At 41.8% G+C, this 22,740-nt stretch overlaps 1 protein-coding gene and 1 long non-coding RNA gene across 8 annotated transcripts in view; both read left to right on the forward strand.

The window, feature by feature from the left end:
• LOC140389742 (uncharacterized) overlaps positions 1 to 22,740 on the forward strand; it is an 846,836-nt gene that overhangs the window by 804,105 nt on the left and 19,991 nt on the right. The gene's annotated exons all lie outside the window — the stretch shown is intronic.
• On the forward strand, positions 8,119 to 16,727 carry sox2 (SRY-box transcription factor 2). Of its 2 annotated transcripts, none has more exons than XM_072474208.1 (2): positions 8,119 to 9,074; positions 15,860 to 16,727. In XM_072474208.1, exons 1-2 carry the CDS (start codon positions 8,387 to 8,389, stop codon positions 15,892 to 15,894), a joined length of 723 nt encoding a protein of 240 aa, XP_072330309.1. In that variant the 5' UTR covers positions 8,119 to 8,386; the 3' UTR covers positions 15,895 to 16,727. The 2 variants fall into 2 exon arrangements, with proteins under 2 accessions (XP_072330309.1, XP_072330310.1); XM_072474209.1 differs by lacking the exon at positions 15,860 to 16,727 and adding an exon at positions 10,956 to 12,197.

Consider the following 22,740-nt stretch of genomic DNA (forward strand, 5'->3'; position numbering starts at 1 on the left):
GCATTGCTAATATCAGACATGACTGCCCTCTTTCCCGATTCCCAGTATTATAACCCGAAAATGGCGAGCGCTGTTAATGGCCAGGTTATCCTAAAACAAGACCCCTTTTAAAAAAAGAAATAAAAGAGAGATTTTTCCCGCTGTTGTGAAAACTCCCGAGTTTTTTTGCGGGAGGCGGGGGGGGGGGGGGGGGGGGGTGTAGGAAGAACGGTAGCTCGCTTGGGTAAAGAACCTTTAATTTGTTGATGCTGTATTGCAGGCGATTGGGCCGAGCGTTTGTGTGTGAAAACTTCAAGGCCGATCCCCCGGCCGCGGGAGTTGACAGAACTGTTCTAATGCAGCGTGTAATGGGGAGGAAAGGCCCAGCGCTTTCAACGGCGTAGGTGGCGACCTTCAGTGGTGCCAATGAGAAAGCAGGGCTGCTTTCTATTTCTCACTTGCAGAGTCAGTCCCTGAACTTTTTTTTTGGTGGGGTGGGGGAGGAGGGTAGAATCAGCTGACAGCACTGTATAATATACAATCGGACTCCAGTTAGTTGAAGCGATGAGGATACAGGTCGCCATAGCGCTGTGCTTCCCCCCCTTAATTATTTCTTTGATTCGGGGGAAGGGGTCTGCTAAGTGGCATAAGCTCTCTCGGGCGCCCCCTAACGGTCCCTCGTGTGTTCGGCAAGCATGAATTTATGCACGGCTAGAATTTGGGAAAGGACAACCAAGCCTGTCACAAGGCTGTCAGCAATCGACATTTTATTTTATATTTTATAAAAAGAAATTGCAACAACCTGTTGTTTCCGAAATTGAGTAATTCGTCAAGGTCCATGCGTCTGACCGGCGCAGACACTTTCTCCCTGAATGTGACGTTACCCCCAAACAGCCCGTCAAATCGTTAGTAATCAAAGCAAACGTTCTCCTCGATATTCCTCTTCCAATATTCAAGCCGAACCAGTATTCAAGTTCTTGCCAGTAAAATAACACGTTTAATCCTGGAGGCACTTCTAATTTATGCTTCATTTACCCAGGAGTGAAGGAGTTAAATTGTTCAGAAACGTGCAATCTATTATACAATGTCGAATTTAATAATATAGTGTAGCAAGTCAGAGTGGTGGAGAAGGGGGGAAAAACTAATTTAAAAAAAAAATCTTGCCTGCATTATTACTTGCTCCGTTATCAAGGCGCTAAACTCATCTGAAATTGGTTGAGAAACTGGGCTGAGTTTTTGACACTCCGGTTAATTATACTGAAATTTAACAGATCTTTTCAGTTATAAAAAAATAGCCACTGTAGGCGAAGTTTTTTTTTTAATTTTGCAGATAAAGGTTAATCTAGGGATGAATTGCAGAGCTGTGATTGACAACAGAAAAGGTGGTAAGGGGAGGTAGAGCTGTCTTATTTACGGCCCACTGCTTGCTATACAGGCTTTGTCAGAGGGAAAGCTAATTTACTGCTGATCAAAAGGACCATATAGTTAAAAGACTAGTAATGACTGCTAATTTCATTCCAGCCTCACATCGACAGCTAGAGTAATTAGATATGTACCGCTTAAATTTAGTTCTGTGGATAACAGTTTAAAGAGATAAATAATTCAATTTTGTTGCTGAGGCATTTTGTATCTATTTACTTAGATATTAAATGTTTCTGTTCTTCCTTGAAATTGGATGGACGCCTCAGAGATGATAATTATTTATCAGATTTTTAAAACTACAATGAAAACAATTATTTGGCTGAAAATCCACCTCAACAACTTGTGTTTGTCGATAAAGATTCGTTTTTTTAAATTTTCCAGCATTGGAATATTTAATGAGGAAATAAATTAAAGTTTTGCCGTCTCGATGGGGAAATCTCAAATAATCAGCCGACTGATTAGTTTGCGCAGTTTCTTTTTTAAATACTGCATTTGTGGTATTAATCTGGGAGGACTTGATGTCCCAGTTTACACCTTGGGCTACTGAAGATGATGGGCAATCACAGTCACCAAGGGTCATTAATCAGAACACAAGACCATCCCAAACTGGGTAATCTTAGCTCTCGGAGAGGTAGATTTTGGATGCATACTTCTTCATGTTACCTGCTGGTCCAAATAGCCCAGTTAGGGATTGTGTATTATTTGTAATATATATATATATATACAGGAACCCCATCTTGTTTCTGACAAACACCGTCCTCAATTTGAAAGGATATTGTTTCGACACTAATTTGACACACGGATTTTAATCACTAGAACCATTCATCACAACTTACAGAGGTGCATGCACACTCTGAACCACTTAGAAATAATGCAATGCACTGTGAATTAAAACAGCTCATTATTTCCCTACTACGCGGCGACTAATACTTGGCGCGTTAGATAGGGCGCAAATAAGTTCCGCCGGGCCCATGTTACAGTAATTGAGCTTTAGTTTCCTAAAAGAGAGATTGGAAGTTTTCAGTCTCTTTCTGGGGGTCAGTAAGCAGAGAGAGCTCACGATGCCATGGTCATAACGTAGAATGATAAAATACAGAAGAAGACCATTCGGCCCCTCATGCCTCCGCCGGTTCTTTGAAAGAACATTGCTATGCCGATGCTAGTGTTGGATGGCAAGGATATGTGCTCCATGTGTGTAAATTAATCCGATTGCGTTCTGTGCGATGGTTTGGCTAAATTCTACCTCGTCGACTTTTTAAAATATGGATAGTCTGTATTACTATAATTCTTATATCTTGTGATTCAGTTAAATGATGTTGAAGATGCTTATTTTAAGTTGTTTTTTTATTATAGTTTGAAAGCGTGAGCATGTAAATGCCATGTGAATGTCAGATACTATTTCAGGTGCATAGGTGTCCTGAGATGCAGTTTCCCCTAATACATCACAATCTATTAAAAAAATGATGAAAATTCCTAAAGGTGTTTCGCTTTACTCTTAATTAAAACCGCCTCATACCCTTCACCCGCTACAATTGCAACGTTTCTTTGTTGGATTCATATAGGAATAACTGCAGTGTGTAAAATATGACTGGGGCCATTGATGATTCCAAAATTCAGTGCGTTGCATCAGACTAGGCACATGCGTTTATTAAATCGTGAGTCACTTGTAATTGAAGGCACTTTCACCAACTTGGAATCTGGGCATGTCTGCCCGTTAACCTGCCGTTCAGCAGACAAGCTGTGGGTTTGTGAAATAAAATCAGCCAGGCTTCACGCTTCTAAATGGTAAACAAAAGGCTCGAAGTCTGTATGTATAATCGCCCCCTTTTTTAATGAAAGATAATTCTGGAGAATTTTCTTAAAGTCATAAATTGCTGGGGAGTTACATTTCTCGCACCTCTGACATCTGAGGTTTTTTTGTCGGAAGCAAACGAAAACCAGTGGGAACATTTACGAAACTTTCTCAAAGTGCTCAATGTAGGGTGGTCAGAAGTAAGAATTGTCAATTTCACGCACCCGCATTGACATGTAATCAGATGGGTGCTTTTCACGTGGTTTTCAAGCCAGAATTCAGGTTCAGAATATTACCGAATACAAAAGCCTAGGAAATGATTACTGGTTAAATAAATTGGACTGTCGCCTATTGTGATGTAGTTTATCAAAACAGAATGATTCCTATTTGACCCCCTGTCTCCCGACGCGGTTTTGATTTCGAGAAGGAGCCATATATTATCTGCTCCGGTATCGAACGCCGTGTTAAACAATCCATGTTTCCAGTTTAATTATAAATAAGACACTTCGGAATGACACCGATACACCTTTACCCTTTGAAGGCGCTCAGACATTTGTACCACTTATTGAGGTGTTGGTACAACGGGGGATTTTTAAAATATTTCGCGGTGATATCTATTTGACATTGGTTGTGTGCTACAGGGTCACCATGTGGGATGACCGATTAGATTCGCTTTTTGTACCAAACTTACCGAAATCAGTTTGTTGAAAGCAGAACTCAACCGCGCTGTTAATTATACATGCCAGCGAGTAAGATGGGCCAAACTGGTAGCAACCTTCAGCCAGCAGCTTACAAACTTCTTAACAGACACAGAAGTTTGGGCTTGGTGAGCTGATGATCACTGAAATTGCTGCAATACTGTCAGGGGTGGATGGTGATATTTTCATTCCTGGTTGGCCGGAGAATGGGGAATGGATAAAGCGTCACTTGAGCCACTGATTGTCACGCAAAGATCAGCAACAAAGTAGCTAACTTTTTTTTCTTATAAAGTGTGGTAAGAACAAAATGGTGTGTGTGTTGAAGGTCCCAGCTCAGTCTCTTGGATTGACTATACTGGCAGTTTTCAGACTCACAGGCACCTTCAGTACTGAAATAAAATGAATCGTCAGATTGTCATTTGGAAATGCAATGCGTGCCTTTAAAATACGGTGTCAGATTATATCATTGTCAATTTGAGATTTTTAGCACCTTTGCCACAATTACATTCAAACTAAAGCAGCAGACTTGAATGGATGGTCTGTGTCCTCTTTTCCAAGCACGTGTAGTTTTTTGTGTGTGGCTGTTATTGGGAGTTAGTCTGAAGAACGGAAAACACCAGAGAGCGGAGTTGCCGCAATTTCCTCCAGGCTTCAAGTGCCCTTGGACTCCTTGAATGAAATTGTTTACCAGAGTTGAGTCTAAAAGAGTCAGTTGCCTCCCTGTTCTTTTAGACCTTCAATACCACTTGTACGAACCGGAATCGTTAGTGCAGGTATTTACGTGGTAATGATGGAAAGATCCCACGTTCCCGCGGAAATGGCTGGGCCCAGTGGATACATATATTGCAAAGTCAGAACTCACAAATGGGGCGCAAAAAAATGTTTTTGGACTGTGATTATTTGGACGGAAAGTTAATTAGTGCAGAAAAAATCCTTCCATTTGCAATGTGAAGTGTTTTCTTTTTGCATGGAATGGGTTGGTGGATAATAAAGTCCCGCACCAGGTGCTTTCGAGCATCCAGCAGGTGGTAACTTTATTATTTCACCTTTCTAAACCACAATTTAATTTTTAGCATTTTATATAGGCTTTTGCACAAATAATGCAATGTCTAAGTCTTGTTTACCAAAGTAGACTGAAATGTGTTTCGAGTCAATAGCCCTGGCTTTTGGGGAGAACATATCAGCATTTTTGTTTCAATTTAGCCTCCAGCGCCACTCGCATTTTCTTTTTGGGTAAATACTGCAGTACCTACCTGGAACATTTGCCAGAAACTCTTCAAAATACTTGAGAAAGAAAAGATCGCTGTGGCGAATCAATAAAGAATACACCCCCCCCCCCCCACCCCCGTCAGTAGAATGATGCCTGTATTATTTAACAAACTGGTACGAGGGATTTTCCAGATCCCAATGCAAAGTTTCCTGGTTTGGAAGCAGCTGGCTGAGGACCATTGGCTTTAGATCATTTTTACTTCGCAAAATTTAAATTTTTGGCGTTTTCAGTTGACATTTTGCAGAAATTGAGTTATCAAGGCGGCAATTATTTCACGGGGAGATAAAACGCTCAGAGCTTTAACTGTCAAATAGGCCTTTTCAAATTTTAATTACAAAATAAAATTAGTCTGCTCCCTCGGATGGGTTGTGAGTGGTTAAACAGTGCTTCCCAATACCGGTGGCCGTCAAACTCTGTGCTAATTAGCAATGATGAGAAATTCCAGTTAACAAGGACATTCTCCTACACTCTACTGGATCCCCGCTGTTCGCCTTCATTTCCATAAGAAGATTATAGTGGAGGGGACACACTCAAATGCAGATGCGAAACGTTTTTAACAAGCATCATAATAGTCAGATGCTTGGCTAGTTCTCACCCAATTACCGCAAAGTTAAATCTCCATTTGCATCGAAAGACAAAATAAGAAATAGTTCTGTTCAATCTCACAATTTCTGACTTTAATTGCAAAAGTAGTTCAAAAAGCGTCTTTTTTACGGTCATAATCGATTCATACATATATATATATAAACTGTGGCTTTAATTACAAAATATATTTGCACCCATCCGTTTTATTATTACATGTATCTGTATTCACTCAGATCCACTGGGAATATTTTTTATTTCAATTAGACTGTTTGTATATCACCATGCATCAGTTATCTATTTATTACCATTATCAATCAAACACTTCACACCCACACCCTCCTTCTTTTTTGAACGTTAATTATACGTAAGGTCGTAAAATAATGTTATCAACGAGCAAAGCATAAACAATAGCAGCAAGAAATTGATTTGAGCGCCCTTTCCATTGTTTGATTAATCATAATTCACTTACACCATAAATTAAATAATATGCACTTACTTTTATTTCTTCTACCCGGATAGAAGTCTAATTTAACTAGTCGGTTTGAAATGAAGATGAAATGAATCGGAAAATACAATTCCTTAAAAAGGAAGTATTTTTATTTTTCGCAGTTAGCTAATTCACAATACGGATTGATCACAACTTCCGTGCGTTTGTTTGATAAATTCGCATATTTTCTTGCTTTAATAGCGTTTTTCTAAATGGCAGTGAGTGAAAGAGGTTTCACTGAAGAGGTGCAGCCAGCAGACGGCGACATTAACACACGCCACACTCTGCGTGTAACTCCCAGGTCTATTACAAAGGGAAGTCATTTGCAATATAAACGAATAATGTATTACTATTCTTATCGGTTACAAATGTGTTACGGATGGCGAAAACACGATAACAAGATTCGCAAATACGTTTGCGTGTTACTGTTGCCACCGTGTACAGCGGTGTACCCGTAAAAATAAACAAATGTAGACCTTGTGGCTATCGAATGTATTCTGATCAAATTGCATACATTATTCTGCTCAATCAAAAGAACCAGGTCTCCGCCGTGAACTCACAAAGCGACCTAACAAATCTAACGAACGAAAAAAATATAAGTGCTAAATGTGTTGGTTTTAATTAGAGAGAGACCGTCGGTTTCTTTTTTTTTAAAGAAACAACTTGTTTTGCGGCTGATCGGAAAAATAGTGATCTTTCAAGTACCATAAACACTGAAATACCATTAGTCTTTTTATTTGTGTTCAAGTGCATTTTGGTGAAAAGATCCAAACAACGGTGTGGAAGTAAACTTATACTAGTCTTTGTTAGCTACAGTGCACTGACAACAAGAGGAACAAAACTACCTTTTTGTATTGGTGGTGCTAGTCTTTATATTGGCATTGATGTTTTCTCTATTCAAATTTCTACATTCGGACAAAGAAGGCTCGATTAAATTACAATCCGTGTGTTAGCAAAAATCAAGAAAACAAAACATAAAATCAAGGCAGAGAGGTACGATCGCGCCTCTGAAAACACGTGCATTCGTTCGAAGTCCGTTTGCACTTTTAAAAATGTGATTTACAGTGTTCTAACTCAAGAATGGCGAAACTTCAAAATGGAGCGAAAGAAAACTCGAACAACAGGATTATAGCGACTGTCCTCTCCGAGTGAGTCCCTTTATTTAGAATGAGAGTATCTGGCCCCCTTTGAATCGTGGTTCGGGAGGATTGATTTAGTTGCTTCAAGAAGCTAAATTATTCATCTTGGCCTTCCACCTAAAATTGCCCGCAGAATGTCTTGTTTCAGAATGTTAGTGTGCAGAAACACACGAGCAATGTTAGCCATTGATTTGAATCGCCGTTGATTTGGCTTTATAGGACTAATCTATAAATGAGAGGAACCCATTCTGCTGTGGTCCCCCCCCCCCCCCCCCCTCTCTGTGAATACGGACCGATGCCGTTGCTAAGGGAACTTTTCAGGCTTGAATATAGGACGCGCCAGTTTGTTGTTGGGTGGTGGTGGTTGGCTGGGGAGGGAGTGAGCAGGCGGGTTTGATTGACAGCCAGTGGAGCTGTCACTCAGAGCGCCGGCGGGGACAGACACCTGCAGCGGCGGCGCCGTTTTCCGGCCCCGTCCTCCAAAGAGCGCAGGTGACGGAAGAGCCGAATGAGATGCGCGGGGCGCTGATTGGCCGGGAATGGGAGGGGGGGGGGGGAGAGGGGGGGGAGGGGGAGGCCCCTGGGGGGGAGAGGCCCCGCCCCTTCTCTCGCGCTGCCGCTGAGAGGCGCGCGGGAGCGCCGGGACACGCCCCTTATTATGCAGATCGGGTCGGGCCAGCTGTCAGTCAGGGGCGGCCGGCCCCGCCGATTGGCTGCCGCACAGCCATTTATTGTCTGACAGCCCCCATCACATGGATGGTTGTCTATTAACTTGTTCAAAAAAGTATCAGGAGTTGTCAGCCTCTGCTCTCTTTCTCTCTCCACTGGAAAGTGCCAGTTGTTTGGTTTCTTCTATAAGTTGCGAGAGTGACGAAAATATAACCAAAAAATCCCACCTTCGTCCCTCACTTTTTCCTTCCTGTTTCGGACTGAGCAAGAAAACTTTCTTCCCTCTTCACAGGAAAAGGACGTGTTTCATTTTTTTTTTAAAGAAGCCCTCAGACATCAGGTTGAATGTACAACATGATGGAAACCGACCTCAAACCGCCCGCCCCACAACAAACTTCGGGGGGAACGGGCAACTCCAACTCGGCGGGAAACAACGCGAAGAACAGTCCCGACAGGGTCAAGAGACCCATGAACGCGTTTATGGTCTGGTCCAGAGGACAGCGGCGGAAAATGGCCCAAGAGAACCCCAAAATGCACAACTCGGAGATCAGCAAGAGGCTCGGGGCGGAGTGGAAACTTTTATCCGAGGCTGAGAAGAGGCCGTTCATCGACGAGGCGAAGCGGCTGCGAGCGCTGCACATGAAGGAGCACCCGGATTATAAATATCGGCCCCGGAGGAAAACCAAGACCCTGATGAAAAAGGACAAGTACACTCTGCCCGGCGGCCTGCTGGCGCCCGGCGCCAATGCTATGAACGCCGGGGTCGGGGTCGGCGTCGGCGCTGGAGTCAACCAGAGGATGGACGGTTACGCACACATGAACGGCTGGACGAACGGAGGCTACAGCATGATGCAGGAGCAGCTCGGCTACTCTCAGCACCAGGGCCTGAACGCTCACAACGTGGCCCAGATGCAGCAGATGCACCGCTATGACATGAGCGCGCTGCAATACAACTCAATGACCGGCGCTCAGACCTACATGAACGGCTCGCCCACCTACAGCATGTCCCCAGCCTACACGCAGCAAAGCACAGGTATGGCTCTGGGATCAATGGGGTCGGTGGTTAAGTCAGAGTCGAGCACAAGCCCCCCAGTCACTACTCACTCTCGGGGTCCACCGTGTCAGGGGGACCTTCGGGACATGATTAGCATGTACCTGCCCGGAGCTGAGGTGCCTGAGCCCACCGCCCAGAGTAGACTGCATATGCCCCAACATTACCAGAGCGCACCTGTCCCAGGGACGGGCATAAACGGCACACTTCCTCTAACACATATGTAAAACTGTAAACAAGCAAAACTCAAAAAATCGGACTTCTTTGGACTATTTTTGTACAGAATAATACATGCAGAAAGAACTTGTATAGAACCATGGGCGGGGGAGGGGGGAACTTAATACTTAAAACAATTATAGTCCTATGATTCCTTGGTAGAAACTTTGCAAAAAGTTTGCAAGTGTCTTTACCGGTAATCTTTTAGAGCTAGTCTCGGTTAAGGAAAAAAAAAGAAGTTTTATTATACATGCCACTTTTTTGTACAGTATTTATCAAGAAAAACGGCAATCAAAATGTCCACAGTTTGTAAACTGAGAAATTGCCAATTTTTATAACAGTTCACAAGTGTAAGCTTCTGTACATTTGCTCTTGTTAACATAATGCGGAGAAGGATGGGGAAAAGAGTGGCTGGAAATTGGGCATTTTCATTGTTTGGGTATTTTACGAAAGTGAAGCGATTGAGTTATCGATTTTGCGAACTGTTGTGTGGAGTTTTCACGAAAACGGGAGAAATTTTAGATTGTACTAAATTTTTGGGTTTTTTTTTACTCATTGTTAAATGCAGCAAAATAAGGCCTGCAGGTCAAACCCTTGTTAATTAATTTATAGTCATGTTAGTTTTCATATTTTCATCTTGTTCCGAAACTGAAAACATGAAGTTACTGTGTTTGAATTATTTTCTTATGGTTTGTAATATTTCTGTAAATTTATTGTGACGATATTTTAAGTTTTCTCATTTTCCGTAGTGTATTGTGCAACTCGGCTCTGTATTATTTGAAACAGTCTGCCGACCAGTCCATGTATATAATTAACTAATACAGCCTTATAACAGAACATTTCGACCTTACGTTTTTTTCCATTATGCAGAGTTTGAGATGAATAAATTTTGCAAATTTAGACACTTGAGTTCCATTTGAGTTGTGTAGTTATTTTACTGCTCTCTGCCCTCGCAAACCTTCATTACCTACTCGCAGTTGGGGTAGTAGACAAACTAAAACAAAGGTGCCTGAGTTTGAATGAGTTATATCTGTTCGTGACCATTAAATTTTCGTCTGTTGCTTCTCTGTAGCTGAAGTTAGTTCGACCCTTAATTTTCACTTTTGTACCCCTTTCGGGTTTGTACCCCTCCCCCCACCACACCGGCAATAAAACAAAATCAACTTCTGACCTGCTCCGGACCTATTAACGCATATTGCTTCCGATCAACACGGACCTTAATTCATACTAAAGAGTGAGGAACCAAAGTAATCAATTAATAAACCAGGCCCTGTCTTTGGCTTCGCTACTTGTTGAGCTCAACCAATCGAGCAAAATTGATTGAAGTTTGAATTTTTAAAAACAGATAGAACCGCACCGTTCAGCTCAACAAAAATGTATGCACTGCGTTTACTTGGCATTACTTTCTTAAACGCGAATGTCTGCTGGGAATATATCAAGAGAAGGATGTTTGTGGGGGGGGGGGGGGCGGGGGTCTGGTTTATGCCTAAAACATCGCCCTTGTAAATTCAGCTATCAACAATAAAAAAACAAACACACGGGGAAGTTGAGAGAAACTGGAAGTTGTGTAGAAGCGCGTGAAGGGAGTTTTTTTTGCGACAGAATGTCCAGTTTTTTTTTGCTCTAATCCTGTTTCTGTATTCCCAGCGGGGGTTGGAGATTGACTCTGCACAGTAGCGCAGTTTGGATAAACTGCGTTAGATATGGACTCTCGGCATCAGTCAAATTCTCGAAGCTTGCAGTAAAGAAAAGAAATCCTGACACATGCAGGAACGTTCTGAACTGTTCCCCACCGTGATTCCTGCGTAAATCCTTTATGGTTTGGAGAGAACGCGCGAATGTTCTCTCTGCTGCGTCAGAATTAGTTCCATTGATGATCGTAGTAATTTAACTCCATTACTGCAGGAATTATAAGGGTCCTATTACTGTTCCATCGAAGTTAATTTACTGGCCATAGCTTTTTTTGTCAATATCCCTACTTTTTGTTACATATAATAAATACAAAGCATAGTAGTTTGGATCACATGATTTACCCCGTCATATGAAGTTAGTACCGAATATTGCAGCCTGACCTTTAAGGATTGTAATGAGAATAGAACACATCCACGGACATTTCTGACCACGAAGTCCTGGTCTAAATCTTTTTTTTTGCCGAATTAATGACATGAAAGATTTGCCCATTTCTGATTAAGCTGAATCTCCGTGCGTTTCACTGGAGCACAGAACCCCAGTGTAGAGCTCTCTCCATTTGAGAATTGCGCTCTCAGATCCATTTACAAAAGTTAGAATCAAATGTTAAAACTGTCGATGACCAGAGGGATACCGCTCGCTTGTCATACATTAATCTGCCCCCACATGTTTAATATTTGGAAGTGTTATTTTCCAAAGGAATTCGGAATGCTGGAAAGAAAGGACTAAGCAAGTTTTACAACTACTTGAGAACTGGGAGGAGTTTGGTAGCAGGTACACACACACTATTGTCCCTTTTTAAAGACCTGTTAAACAGGGGCCCGGATTTTTTTTTGCATGGCAGCAAAGGAATTTGCAGAATTGCACAGCATGTGTGATGCATATAGGGATTATTCACGCGGCGATGGCCTCTCATATGCATAAGAAAGAGGTGTTGTGAATATGGTTTTCACGGCCCTGCCGTTCATCTGAATTTAGCTGTGAAACACTTATTACATAAATTATACATAGGAAAATTTGCCTCTTCTACCGCTGACCCAAAGTGGCTCCTAAGCAAATGCAGTAAGATTTTGTTTTCCATTTTTATGGGGAAATTCTAATCTCGAATTTGCCACCAGAAATGACGAGTGAATAAAGTAACACTGTGGTTACCCAATGTGACGTGTGAAATCGCAGCATAAAACAATTGATTCCTCCACATTTTTGAGGACCATGCGTGTGTGTCTTTTTTTTCCTGTATTAAACGATTCATTAAATCCGTTTAAGATTAGCAGCGCAGAACCGTTCAGACGTGTTTGAAGATAGAAATGATTAGTCGTCCGCCATTAGAATGTTTCCATTCCACATTCTCTGCACATTTCCCTGGCGAAATTTAGAAGTTTTACGATTAACTAAACTGCGCTCCGCTGCAAGAGAAATTATAATTCAGTATTTGTTGTATTGTCCAAACAGATCAGCCTATCCCAAGCGAAGCTGAGGCTCTGCTGTCAACATAATCAAACGCGTCTTTGCTGGACAGGGTCAGACAGCTTTGGTCAAATTAATTATTGATACAACCTACAGACGCAATCGTGTCAGACTATTCTGAAGAAAGCTTAATGTCCTACTATACCATCGTTGTCCCAATTTAATAAGCTTATATGAATGCAAACGTAGCATAAAGATAGAAAATGAAGAACATCACAAACGCCAAATGGTTCACATTTAAATGCCTGCCTACTGATTACTGGGTAGCGTCTAATTTTATATTTACCCTCATTCGACATTTATATATGTAATAAATGCGTCTGTTTTTTTTCCCATGGTCCAACTGTACCATAAACAAATATATTCCGGTATAGAGCCATGGTATTTGTTGGGCGAGATTACCTGACAATAATATACATTGAATGAGGACAGATAAGCTAACGGAACATGAACTAATAATTACAATGCTGAATTAAATCAGCTAGGGGGTCTCAATCGAGACCTTTGTATAGTGGTCCATTGAGGGTTCCAGCTGACAGCCTTTTGACAGAAAATAGCCTAAAACCTGCACAGTGCCTCGGAGGGACAAGCGATACCGCTGAAGTGTGATGGGATTCTCATTTTTAAACCATTGCATCCTGGCAATTAAATGCCGGCCTTTATGCCAGCAAGGTTTAACTTTCAGTAACTCACCAGCACTCCGATAAACCCGAGGAGGCAGTAAATAATGGCAATGCAGATCGTGGAGAGCTCTTCTTCGTCTAAAGATTGGGAAACGCCAAGAAGATGCAACTTTCAACGCGTCAGTAGGGATCATACAGAGAAGGTGCGCCCGACCCTCAGGGCTTGGTGATGGTTCAACAGGTGCCAACATTCAGTACATTCGGAATTCTTCACTGGTTGTTCCCCGAAGGGCCGAGAAAACCCGAATGAGTTCCACTGATAAGCTGCAGACCTCTTTACTTTATAAAAATACAAAATTTCCCAACATTTTTGATTACAATCGTGTCACTTTTGCCAACCAATGTTTTATGCGTAATACAGATTGCGACTGTTATTGAAATAATTATTTCCCTGCAGCCGAATAATGAAGAGAGACGATAGAAACTTTAAATCAATTATAATTGTCTTTCTTATCCTGCCCCAAATACACATCTTGCCTAAAACTATCAGTATGCTTAGAAATTTAATTAGCCGATTAGACAGACCTCGCATAACTTGTTGGTTAACTTTAATCTCTTAATTTAACACATTAGAGAATTGTCTGAAGAAAACGTGGCCATGAATAGGGAACCATAGCGATTCCCCTTATTAAACTGCAGTTGGCAGCTTGAAGGCCCAACTAATTGCTGAATTATAACTGAAAGATGTAAACTGCCGCCTCCAGCCCATGTGTAAATCTTGCAATTCCTCCAGTATATAGCTGCAGTATGGGTGAAACAGGAATAAAGGAGCGACTTGTCCCGGACTGCTAATAAGTAATGAAACCTCGCATGAGGGATGCAGTACTGTGTTTATGCTATTTTCAGCAAAGCAATTTTATACAAACACCAGAAATGTAAAACAGTGCGAATCATTGCGGTTGACATATTAATTCAAGCATTCTAATTTAAGATTTTCCCCCCTTTCTGAGAGTCTTTGCGAACTTCGGAAAGATTAAAAGAATCGGTGGCCCGGACAGGAGTTTGAATCAAGTCTGCTCTGGCAAAGGGGACAGGTTTACACCCTGACGTCATTGCCCTCTGCTAGTTGGCTCCCAGTTTCCCACGGCTCAGGATCCAGAACCCCCCCCCCCCCCCAGGAGTTCTGAGACGCTTCCTTTAACCATACCTCAGAGCATTTAACAGATCTCCTTGTATTCATGATGACATACAGACCTTACGTGCATCATGGATGTAGAAGTTTTAAAAATGTTGCCCCATCGTTCTGTTTAACAGGGTATCTAAACTTTGTTACTTTAAATGTATCAGGTTCAATGTTTGTAGTTATCTGCGTGAATTCACACAAAGCAAAACATATTTCTGTTCGAGTTTGGGAGGGGAGGAGGGCACTGTGAGTCGCAAATTTGCCATCGGGCAGTTCTGAAGTGAGCTGTATATCACCAGGCTCACTCTGCCATAACCATCAAACCCGAGAGTAAAACACGAAATGAATGGGCTGAATTGTCCGCAAGGACTCAAATGCTACACAACAAACTCTATGCTGAGGTTTTTTTTCTCATTTTCACGGCAGGCATTCTGCTTTAACCCTCTCCTAACCACATTACTTGAAATACATGACCTGCAGCTTTAATAGAATCATAGAATTTACAGTGCAGAAGGAGACCATTCGGCCCATCGTAAATAGACCTAAAACAATTAGTAATACCTACATGAGCATATTTTAGGACAAATTGTGAATTGACATAAACTAAATTTATAAATATTTGGATATACATGCACTTCGGTTTACTAAGCTTTTAATCTAAATAGATCATTCCCTTTTTTGATCCGTAACCTGTCGCAGTCAGCATCACTGTGGGATGTTGCTTTTACCATTTTAGAAACTAGCGCAAGGTCAGCACATCACAGCTCCAGCTGAAAGTGACAAAAACAGCCTGAATGTCAGTCTTTACTGACGGCTGGATCTTGAGGTCAGAATTACACTGCCTGCATTTGTTGGACATTCAAATAGAATCCCTGCAGTTTATATGTAAACACCAGCCATACATTGTGAATTCTCGGGAAATACTATTCCGTTTGGGTCTTTCCGATTTGCATTTTACATCTGCGATTGAAATGAAGGTACAATGAAAAGTGATTTACTGTTATTCACGGGGCACATTTGAATTCTAGGGAAGAGGCACACACTGAAAGTTGACGGACAGGGAAGGACTAGTCAGTATTAATATAACAATGCGCCTTACTTTTTCACATGAGGCAATCATATCAGATAGTTAATGCAAAGAGTGTGCATGCTTTAATGTAGGTGATTGGTGTGACCCTAAAGGCCCGACGTTACCATTTGTGCTTCCGCATTTGAAATGCGTTGAGTTTTCTGTTGAAGCTTTAGGGGCGAATAGTGTTTTCACCTCTTAGACATCCGCATGCTCCCCACTTCAGTCTCACACTGAATGCCACTGAAGCGAGCAGCACCACCTCAAATCTGGACAGTCCAGTTGCTGCATTTAATTTTTTTAAGTGATAAAAGAAAGACCCCACATGGCCCGCACAAAGCAAACGGACGAGGGGACTTCAAAAAGAAAAGGCCAGGCGTCTTTTAAAGGGTTTGAGTAAATTTCTGTGACACCGTGAACATTTGTATTAAAGTCGAGGTGTAGCGATCTGTTAAATGTCTGTTTAGCGTTTTCTTTTTTGTGCAATGTTATTTCTTAAGATTTCTTTTTCAAATTACAGAACTTGGAAATAGCTGGCAGATAGAGGGAAAGTAATTAAGGTATTAAAACAAGCAGTGCATTCCTCCAGAGGACCTTATCAACCAAGAACAGACTGAGCAGCCCTCAATATGCTAATATAGGAAGAGTGACGTCACGGCTACAAGTTGCCTGCACCCATTTGTGGAAACAAAGTGTGAAGTTCTGTAAATAAAATGATGTTCCCCACTCTCAGCATAATCACTTAAGTACAATCTGCAGTGTTTTAAAACGCCACCACCCACCCCGACTGTTACGTGATATTTTGCCGCAATTTGACAGGCTAGGATGTTTTGTTTGAGCACTATCATTTTTTAAAAAAACTTTTGGAAAAAAAAAGTGGGAGTGGAATGCAGAATTTAGAACGCAATGAACTTTCCGAGAAGAATTATTGGAGCGAGACACCATCTGGATTCCGCAACACATTATTGTGCAGAAGATACAATTTAACTTTGCATTCCGTGTGCCCGAGCAATTCATCTGAGACTGAGAGTCAATTACTGTACCGCTTTCATAATGTTGAAAACTTCATTAGCGCGCCTAGTTTTATTAACAGGAGGCAAAGGTCTGTGCAAAAAAAAAAACGCTTTTGCCAGCAATAACGGTTGTTTGTGTTTTAGAAGTATGACAATCGGATTCGATATTAAGCACAGTTCTGCCTGAGAAGAATGTCATTAACTCGCCCGATGGGCCACTATCAGTTAAAATTGCGTTGAACTTAACTCTGACGTTAATCGTGTACTTAAATAGCTCCTGACATGTTGTGAATCATCGTGCATGATTTAAAAAAAAATCCCTTTTCTTTTATCCACAATAAAAGGCCATTCACGTGATGGAAATCAAAATATGAAGGCAGACTTTCTTTTGACTTGCAAAGGCGGATCTTCTCACAAACATTTGCTGATCATTTCTTGGTTTACTGTGCGACAGAAGTCAAATCGCAGCGGGTTCCTTAAGTACGGTTAAAATAGTAAATAAATGGCGTACACATTTTGGAATTGAGCTCTTCGGGGTTACGTTTTGGGTTCAGGGAACGGAAGAGTCTGCTTGTGGGTTGCCAGAAGCCCACAAACACATCCATTAGCACAAAGCCGGGTTGTCACAGTGTTACTGGCCAGGTTCTAATCACCACCGACTGATTGATTCACACAGCCAGAGAGTTGCACACATCAATCCAGTAAATCGAATATAAAAACAAAACTTTTTTTGACGCCTAACGTCTCATAAATTAAACGTGGATCTATCTGTGCTCCTCGAGATCTCAGTTGGTCAAGTTATCAGCTGGGACAGTCAGCCGATTAGAAGCAATGATGAAAATAATTATTTGTTTATGACATTGAAAACTTGCAGTAAGCTAAACGTATTCAAAAGTTTTCTGCTTCAGTGTTCTCTACCATGAGAGGCGAGAACATTGAGCCGGAGCATAATGAAAGTTCTTATCCTCGCCCTGTTTCAGAACATTTTAAGTAAAGCCTTTGTTGAACATTCTCTTATTCGCGCGAGTTTAAACAAGCGACAGTGTACGATCCCTGCAAAAGACTTAATTTCAACCCACATTATGCAGCCGGGAAGAGGTCGGTTTACTTTAGGCGCCATTATTCAGCGGATTATGTATGCATATGGTGTCAAATACAATATGTGACAACGATGTGCAAACTGCTGCTACTGAGTCTACTACAGTTTCCCACTTTGCACCTAAAAGTGCTACTTGATCGCTTTGTATTTCAGCTCCAAACACGCCCGGGATTAATCCTCGTTATTAATGCTGGCGTTTTGCGCACTAAAGGCCTCTGAAAGGATTTGAAAGTTTGCTCGTTAAACCTCTTTCCTCTCACGACTGAGCTAAATTTGCAAACCTTGAAAGGATGGCCCGTCAAATTATGGTTTAAATCAATAAATATTCCAAGCAATCCGATTAGATGGAATGATATTATGAGGGGAAAGGATAAGCGGTGAAACATAAAGCTCAAACTCTGCACGCATTGCAAAATAGCTATTCGTGACTTAGGCACTGTTTAACTTCCCATCAAATATTAAATATAAGTAACAGTAATGCGCGATAACGCCGTATGTTTGGTTTCATGTGTAAAGGTTTTGACACGTTGCGGGAGATAGACGAAGAGATAGACTATAGAAATTACATCATATTAGCCAGCAAACTCAGGTGCTCAAAGTTTGTTTACCTTATGGAAAGTTTGAGAAATGTTACATGTATTCCTTGACCAGCTGGATACAGTCCCTGGTTCGTCAGTCCAGGAAATCACTCATATTAGCAAACATATTTTGTAGAAAGCGCCTACTAAATGTCACCGTCTGCTGGTGTGCTATTAAGATCGTTCAGTTATTTTAATACTTAATTTACATTAAATCGAACTGTGAGGAAACGACTAAAAAGATATCCCGATCCCACTTGTTTTCCTGGTTTCAGTGCATTTGCCTCTCATGCAGTGTAGAAATAATGGGGATTAAACGTGCACTGGTTTGAAATGTGTATCTTTCGCTTTGTTCTATATATTGGCATCTATTATTGAAGCTGAGTAAAGGAGCAACAATGCTCAAACATAACAGTAATATCGCGATCTCATACATTAAACGCTAGCACATTGTTTGATTACTAATTCGAGCTAATGCGATCTTTATGGAAACATAAGAGCGGATAATTGCCTCTTTTTCTGCGCAACAATATAAATCACAATCGCTTTATTATTTAATAACGTCAAACGCTTTGTTGGATTGGCTCCGACAGGGAAGACCTTTTTCTCTGCTCAGTGTTGTCGGGAAATACAATGCAGATCTAATTGTGGAGATTTTTGAAGTTGGCTCCTGTAAATGAACAACAGAGATATGGAAGTTCCAACAGATGTCTGCGGTTCTACTCTGACAAACTAAGCCACACACAGACTGACGACCTATAGAAGAATTTTTTGCACCGGATGCCTAGCAACAGTCTAAATCTTTCTCAAATACAACCCCTTCCTCGGTTGCTAGAGAGCACTTCAAACTGCGGAAAAGGCTATATTGTGTTAACCAGGGCAGTGCGTTTTGCAAACTTTATTGCCCTGTTCTCTACACAGTATGTCTTGTAACCCAAAATGTTTTTAAAAAGGTGGTTGGAAAGTCGACGTTGTGATTTTCAGAGCATTTTGAACTGAAATTACAATGCTTCATTCTGAGCCAAGCTTTGCAATAAACCTATTTCATGCCATATTCTTCAAATATCCCATGATGCTATTTCCCCCAGGTTTTGCACATCTAATCATTGCCTGTTTGGAGAAACTCAAAGTACATAGGCAGTTTCTGAAATTGTTTTCTTTCAGGCACCGAAGGAAATTAATTCGGTCATGCTACCTTGAGAGTTTTTAGAGAACACAACTGTTTACATTGAATACATAATATCAACAGAATACGCCATTGATCTAAAAAGCGATGTTTTCACTGCACAGCGCACCTGTTATCAGCATTGTAATGACTGTTAACAATAATTGAGTATCGCATTGGTGAAGAGAAATAGAAACACTTTACATTATTTGTAGATATGGACAACTCCAAATGAACACATGGCCCTCATGAATCCTGTTGGGTAATATTGTCTCCTGAATCAGTGGAATGGATGGCAGATTTCAAGCGAACTTAATGGTTGTTGGCTCCCCAAAGCATTGGGGACGCTGCTCACTAGTCTTTTTGAAAGGTCTAAGAATTTTATTTTCATCTAAAATATTGTCATAACTAGATGACTACAACAGGTGGTTGTGTGTGTGGTGGTGTGGTGGTGTGGGGTGGTGGGGTGGTCTAGGAGGGTGCCACAATTTCTCCACGATCTACATATCGATAATTCTCTATTCCACACTCAACCGGTACTTCCCAGTTATATTGCCCGAACATCTTAAACTGAACTGGACAACACATCTCTAAGTATGTTTGGAGGCGAATCATCCGAATGTTCCTTGCTGAGCGCTGGGGGCTGCACGTCCCACAACACATTGAAGAATCACCAGTGAGTTCACAAAGCTCCCAAAAGTTCCGAGGTCCCATTGCTGCAGGTGAGAAGCTTGACGCAGTGGAACCAATTGTTCGGAGTGGCCTCATATCCCCTGCTTTCTAGACACTGGGCAACCGTGGCCCGCGATCTGACTATCCAGTCATACTGCGTCTATCGCGCGTGGTTCCGCATCCAAAACCACAGCGTAATGGCAAACACTGCAAACAGCATTTGCCAAGTCAAAGACTTGCTTCCTCAGTAAAAAAAAGAGTAATAAGGATGCAGCTTCTCGCACGTCACTGTTTTGCTGCTTTTCCAATTCTTTTGTACTGTACTTGGTTCACCACATGCTTAGAACAATGCGCGCTTTGATACCAGTTCTCAGCTCAGCAGGGGTCGCGAAGATGTGTAGCACGCACCAACCCCACATTACTCTTCTATCAAAAATATAGCAGCCTTTCAGGACACAGGGACTTAGAACATACAGCAGTACAGCACAGTACAGGCCCTTCGGCCCACGATGTTATGCCGATCATTTATCCTCATCTAAGGTCGGAGACACGGCGAATAACCATCAAAAGTTCCCTCAGAATGTTTTCAAAATTCATATTCTACTGATATAAGCATTGAAATGCCAAATCGTGGCTGGATGCAGTGCTTTCTTGGACACACTTGTAATATTTGTTTTAAAAAGTGCAACAGGGGGTACGTTTAAAATACATCTCGTTTGTGTTATAGATTCTGCCCAGCTGTCCCACGGGGACTGCCAACTAACAGCATTGTAACACACATTAACCAGTAGTTTGCGTAAAACTCTGATGTGAGAAGGAGTTGCATAAATTAGTCTCAGGCGAGTGCTGGTCATTCTCAATGTCGGTTTGTTGAAGTCTGCATTATCGCCCACTGCACAGTCCACTATAGGATCATTTGAATTGCATTGAAAATAAACTTATGACTGTTCTGATGGAATAATAACAAGGCACTCACCAGAAACAGTTGCCCACTTGGACTAGCCTTTTCGCTTCTCACTGTAGTTAGGCACTGCATTCAGTGATATTAATACTATTCAGAAGATACCAATGTAGCTGAAGGAAACTTCAGAAAAATAATGATTTACCATTGTTTTAACGGTTTAACAATTAAGTGAGAGCAGTATTAAACGGTGAATGTAAACAAAACTGAGACGGAAGGTAAATTTTGATCATACCGCCTTGCTAATTGTTTTTACAATAGTTCAAATGCATCTGCTCTCAATCATATCCTTAACCAAAGGTGCATCTCCTGCTCTAAAATTTATTGGTTAGAATTTCCGCGAACTTTGGCCAATACTGTTCATGTCATAGCATCCTAACATCATACATCATTGAAAGAGGCCGTTCGGCCCTCCGTGCATGTACCAGCTATTTGAAAGTGGTACCTAGTCAAATGCCCCGCCCCTAAGACATAAACCTGCATTATTTTAGTTTCGCAAATATATATCCAAATTCCCTTTGAAAGTTCGCATTGAATGTGTTTCCACCATCCTTTCCTCATTGAGGGAGTTGTCGCGGAAAGATTACTGTAAATACATTTAAAAAGATCGGAAATACTTTCAATCGGATCAAATGTGTTATTCTGCCGAAAGGACTGCTTTCTCAACTCAAAGTGTTAACTTTCATGTAAATACTAACACCTTGTGATAGAAAACGAATCCTGGAACTCGTTAAGTAGTTGTTGTGGAGACAAACATTTCTGTTATGACAGTACTACCGATTTCTAACGGGTAGAGTGACGGACTGGCTACTGCTAACTGATTATTGATAGGCCCGTCAAAGTGGCCTGATGACTGGCAAATGGGTTGGAACATTCCCAGTGATCTTTTGGACCTTGCTTGCCTCCGAAGTTTCATTCGAGAGTGCGCTAAACAACGGCCATCTGGACTTGGCAGCTCTGACAAACTCCAACTGGCGTGTGTAACAGTAATCTGAACGCTACTGTGTGCGCGCACTATACCATGGACTGTTCTTCAGGCACCTGCACCAGATCCCTGGTGCTGGCATACACCCTGTGATAGTCTTTTTTTTCGGTTACCCTCCTCTCCCTCATCCCCCCCCCCCCCCTCCCCATTCAGTCCCCAACCTTAGTGCCTTTGTGTGCGCGTGAATGTGAATTACTAGCACGTTTAGGCTTTGTAAGGCCGTGACTGCATCAAGGACTGAAGCACTGTGGCAGAGGCCTGGAGAGACAGACATGTGCTCATAACCAAGAAGCATTTAATAAGAACGGAAATTTTCTAAACTAAACCAGAACCAGAAAGTTGTAGGAAACACTGAGCGGGTTAGGCAGCACCCGTGGAGAGGTTCACAACATCTGATGTAGATCTCTAGTTATGAACCCAGCACTTGTTTGCGTTGTTTTCAGAGTGTCAGTATCGGCGGTTGTGTCTTTTTCATTTTGGCTGTGCGCAGTATGGGTGCCCCTGGTGAAGTGCGGCTCCGGATTGTGAAGTGTTGGATACAGATCCCGGTGACTCCTGGAATTCACGCACCGCGATTGCAATATCTGTTGGTAGCAAACCACAGGCTTCAAAACTGATTGAAAATTCACGACATTGAATCCACGGGGAAAGGGTATCAGGCAATGGCTTAAGTGTGAAAACCAGAGTTCAGCACATGTGACTCCCCCCCCCCCCCCCCCCCAACAACCACCACCACCACCCCAGCGCCGTCCACTGGAATATTGGGGAGCACTTGATCTTTATTTTCCGTGCTTTTAGAGTTGAAGTTTGGGGAATTGGAGGGGGGCGGGGGTCATGACTAAGGATGTGAGCCCATTTTAGCTGAAAAAAAGTCATTGCGAGTCCCGCGTTTTATGATAATGAATTCTGAATACTATGAATAAGTAAT

Source organism: Scyliorhinus torazame, chromosome 14, assembly GCF_047496885.1.
Source record: "Scyliorhinus torazame isolate Kashiwa2021f chromosome 14, sScyTor2.1, whole genome shotgun sequence".
In the NCBI taxonomy this organism is placed as follows: Eukaryota; Metazoa; Chordata; class Chondrichthyes; order Carcharhiniformes; family Scyliorhinidae; genus Scyliorhinus; species Scyliorhinus torazame.

Excerpts from the sequence above, each read along its gene's own strand:
- sox2 (XM_072474208.1), top strand. The coding sequence starts at position 8,387 with ATGTACAACATGATGGAAACCGACCTCAAACCGCCCGCCCCACAACAA. Across the intron at positions 9,075-15,859 it reads CTACACGCAGCAAAGCACAG|AACTTGGAAATAGCTGGCAG; the intron begins GTATGGCTCTGG and ends TTCAAATTACAG.